We start from the raw sequence: 4,385 nt of genomic DNA, 5'->3' as shown, positions 1-4,385 counted from the left end.
ATTAAGCAGGTCCAGTACTTATACCAATTTTAGTTTAACACACTCTGGTCAAATCTGTCGATATCTCAACCCTTCGAGCCCCACGTTGGGCGCCAAAAGGGCTGTTGTGGTTTAACCCGGCTGGCAGCTAAACACCACACAGCCGTTCGCTCACCCTCCCCCCTCCCTCTCTGGGATGGGGGAGAGAAACGGGAAAGTGAAGCCGGTGAGTTGAGATAAAGACAGTTTATTAAGACAGGAAAATAATAATAACAATAATAATAATAGTGATAATGATAATAGTATTAATAATAATAATGTGTAAGAAACAAGTGATGCACAATGCAATTGCTCACCACCCGCTGACCGATGCCCAGCCTATCCCCGAGCAGCCCGGCCCCCCACCCCGGCCAGCCACCCCTATATATTGTTTAGCATGACGCCAGATGGTATGGAATACCCCTTTGGCCGGTTTGGGTCAGCTGTCCTGGGTCTGTCCCCTCCCAGCTCCTGCTGCACCCCCAGCCTGCTCGCTGGCAGGACAGAGCGAGAAGCCGAAAAGTCCTTGGCCTGGTGTAAACACTGCTCTGCAACAATTAAAACATCAGCATGTTATCAGCGCTCTTCTCATCCTAATCCAAAACATAGCACCCTACCAGCTACTATGAGGAAAAATTAACTCTGTCCTAACTGGAACCAGGACAGTTGCAGTCGTGCCTGTTGCCACTGTCGAGGATCCAGGAGTGGCTTTACGAGCAAGTGAACATGCGGATAGAAGGCTGCATCATCGTGAGTATCAGCACGACCCCGCGTTACGTCGTTAGTTTGTTTTCCCTCATTCACAATCCTATTTTCTCTTGTCAAGAAAAACTAGCACAAGGGAAAAAAAATTCGTACTTCTCTAACAATTAGTCTTCATTGTCCAGCCTGGGTCAGCAAAGCTGATGATGGTTTGTGTTGTTGCTGAACTAATTGCCACTGTTGCTGCTTTCTAGGGCTTTGACGAGTACATGAATTCGGTGCTGGACGACGCAGAGGAGATTCACTCCAAGACAAAATCAAGGAAACAGCTGGGTATGTCGTGTGTCTGTGCAACCCGAGTGACGCGCGGTCTGAAACCTGCCCGGGTGAGCCTTCTAGGTAGCAGCACTGAGAGGTACCAACCATGTGACGAGCCTTGATGTTGAAGTTCCGTGAGCAATTACTGGCTACATCTCTGTCCCTGATGAGTTTTGAGCTGCTGATTTTGCTGGATGAAGGAGAATCTGTCCCTGCCTGAGGCCAGTTCTGGTCTTTGAAACGTGTAATACCAGGCGGCCTGCACTGGCTGGAGGAGTCTGGTCACAGCTCCTTTCAGCTGCATCTAAAGCCGGTGGCCCTGGGCGATTCTCACACTTGCTGTGATCTCTGAGTCAAAGCCGGGAGCCACGGTAGCGGCAGTGTTTATTTACCACCTGCTGGTGGACAGAAGCAACGATGTGCGCCCAGTGCTGGGGTTTTCAGCAGGGAGAGCGTGCTGCTGGAACGGGGACGGTGGCTGGCGTGGGACTTGTGAGTGTGGGGCAGCTGGCAGGAACAGGACTCTGCGTGATGGGCAAAACCCTGCTCAACCACACAAAATACTTTCTGAAAACATGAGATTATTCTCGGATTCTGGGCTCTCTCTAATCCCCTCTTTCCCTTCTCTTTGCTGCAGGCCGGATCATGTTAAAAGGGGACAACATCACTCTTCCACAGAGCGTTTCTAAGTAGAATTTGCCATCCTTAGAACAAAGGTGGCTGCCGTGCTGCGGAGTGACTGAGTGCCAGGGGAACGCGGCCCGCTGGTAGATAGGAAGTTGGGGTAGATAGTAACTGGGGTTGCATGCTGAGGACAAAAGTCCTTCCTTTGTGGGAGAGAGTTTTTTGTAGCTTGAAACAATACGTGATGTATTTCACAAATAAACATTTTTCACATTAACTGTAAATGTAAACCACTAATCTGCTTGTTTTCAGTCTCTTCCTTCCGTGAATGGAGAAGGAGGAGAAATATAGAAGCGTGGGCTTTTCGTTTAGCTGTGGATCTGATAAGTTTCGATAACGCTATGTGCTTTCTTGACCATTACATCTGCATTATGTGGCCAGGGTGGACTCGTTCAGGGCACGGAAGCCCCACACAGTCCTTGAGCTAGCAGGGTGCTAAGGAGGGTGTTGGAGATTTTGCATGCAATTGCAGCCCTTTGTTGCCGCAGTGACAGGTTCCTCAGATTCTTTCTAAACAGGGTTTAGCTTGTTGAGAATCTTTTTGGGAGTGTTTATTGTGGATCAATCGGTAAGAGTATCTTAGTGGGCCTGTGAGGGATTTGGGGCTGTGGTGCAGTAACCCAGCGTTTACAAGTGTTACTGCTATGCATGCTTGTCAAATAACATCTCCAGATCAGAGAGTGAGAGCGGGCAACTGGTTTGGATTAAATCTGTCACTTCTTGCTGCTTTGGACAGAGCCTGTAGATTAAACCCATGTGCTGTTCAATAAGCTGGGGTATCAGATGTGTCGGTTGGGTGTTTATCATTTGATTTATTTTTTTTATCCGTTTGGAGATCTGTCTGTTCTATTTAAGTTTCCCCAAGAGAGCTGAGTTGCTTGGTGCATCGACCAAAGATAAGTTCCCTGGCTGACTTGGGACAACCAGTCCCCTCATTTTCTGATCACAAAAGAAAAAAAAAAAAAACAAAGAAGAAAAATTTTGACTGTAACTGTAACTCAGAAACTAAGATTACCTGAATGGAGAGAAATGAATTTTGATGCACAGGCTGTGCTACAAATCTGTTAATCAGCATTCAGTTTTTCAAAACTTCCATTTGTGTATCATCATCGTGAAAATTAATAAATTCAAAGTGGGAGATCCTTTCCTGAAAGGGAAGGACAGAAATACGAGTCTTGCTGTGGGGCCTACCCAGCGCAGTTCTGCCGCTCCGAGAAGTAATACGTCAGGAGTGTCAAAGCAGACGTTCACTTGCCCTGCCCTACCCTGCTGCTCCTCAGCCCTTGCTCAGGCCTTTTGGGCCATCTGGCCGTCCGTCTGGCCGTCTATCCATCCATCTGGCTGTCTGTCCGTCCGTCTGGCCCTCTGTCCCTCCGTCCCACCGCCCTGCCCCGTCCCTGCCGTCTCCCTAGGGAAGCAAAGAGTCCCTGGGCTGCCTTCAGGGGGGAGGTTCTGCTCAGGAAATTAAAGCTTCCCCCTTAACGGGCGCCTTGCGAGTTATTTTGAGTTCCAACCTTCTGCCTTCCTTTCGTAGCAGTGCCTCTGAGGGGTGCGCTGTAAGGTAGCCGTCATCTGGCGCGCTGCTCCTGCGTTTCCCAAAGGAACTGCCTTCGGGATCTGACTAACTCTGGATGCACGCGGTTGTCACCTTAATTTCTCTGTTAGTTTGCTGAAAACAACCCGCTTGGGTGACCTTGGTGTTTGTTTCTTAAACCTTGGATCGAGGAGGTCTCTGTTTCCTTATGCTGATGTTCACGATGAAAGTGCAGAAGGGATGCTTACTGTTGCCCGGGTCAGTCCTGTTGCCAGGATGGGAATGTTTAGCCTACCGGCCCTCTGGTGCTGTTAGGCTGCACTCGGAGTGTGAGCTCTGGGCCTTATTTCGAAAAGACTGCGTTATTTGAGTGTACAAACCCGAGATATTCTGCGGATAGGTGATTCTCAAAGCACGTCAGAACCACCACTGTGGCGTGTCCTGGAGTCGGACGCACGTTTGACTGATCAGGCGGAGCAGGTGAATTGAATTTGTTGCTGGATGGCGAGGTGTTCTGGGGGAAGAGCTAGTCTAAGGAAAACTTCCTCTTACTGCCCCTTCCCATCTCAAATGGCCACTGCCTGGGGAAATTGCTTCTTTATGACATTAACTACAACGTTACAGTGAGGATGAGGAATCATCATTACTCCCATAGTTATTTGCTGCCAAGCCGCAGCGTTGATTTCAGAGACTTAAAAAAAAAAAAAGGAAAAGAAAGGAAGTATGTATTCTTTCACATACTCTCTTTTCCCTGAGAGTAAAGGTTGTAGCTTCTGCAGTACCCTTCCTCTGGAAACGATTCCCAGTGCCTGCTCAGACACTGGGGAGGAAAATGACAGAGAGAACAATGGAGGAGAGCCACCCGATACAAAGAAAGGAAAAAAGGGGTTATGGATGAACGGAAAGCCACTACATAAAAAATTGGTGCTATCTAAAAATTGGTTAACGGTTTGGGACCTGCAGGTGCTGCCTACACGTGCGTGTGTTGCAGTCGTGCCTGTTGCCACTGCGCAAAATGGAGAGAGCTTCTTTGTCGAATGCAGCATGTTAAAGCATGCGCCATTGCCTGGAAGAAATGCACGGCCTTCCCTCGTGTGGGACTTCTTCCCCATTGATCTGTGGTTTACCT

At 48.6% G+C, this 4,385-nt stretch overlaps 1 protein-coding gene across 1 annotated transcript; it reads left to right on the top strand.

Moving 5' to 3' along the window:
- Positions 1 to 669: 669 nt before the first annotated feature.
- On the top strand, positions 670 to 1,731 carry LOC308187413 (small nuclear ribonucleoprotein E-like; the record flags this gene model as incomplete). The annotated part of the gene is made up of 3 exons (XM_080609561.1): positions 670 to 768; positions 975 to 1,053; positions 1,676 to 1,731. Coding segments are annotated over 3 exons (234 nt in total), but the record flags the coding sequence as incomplete, so codon positions are not given.
- Between the last annotated feature and the right edge of the window lie 2,654 nt (positions 1,732 to 4,385).

Source organism: Anser brachyrhynchus, assembly GCF_964034855.1.
Source record: "Anser brachyrhynchus genome assembly, contig: SCAFFOLD_53, whole genome shotgun sequence".
NCBI classification, from domain to species: Eukaryota; Metazoa; Chordata; class Aves; order Anseriformes; family Anatidae; genus Anser; species Anser brachyrhynchus.
This window is presented reverse-complemented; position numbering and strand designations above follow the sequence as displayed.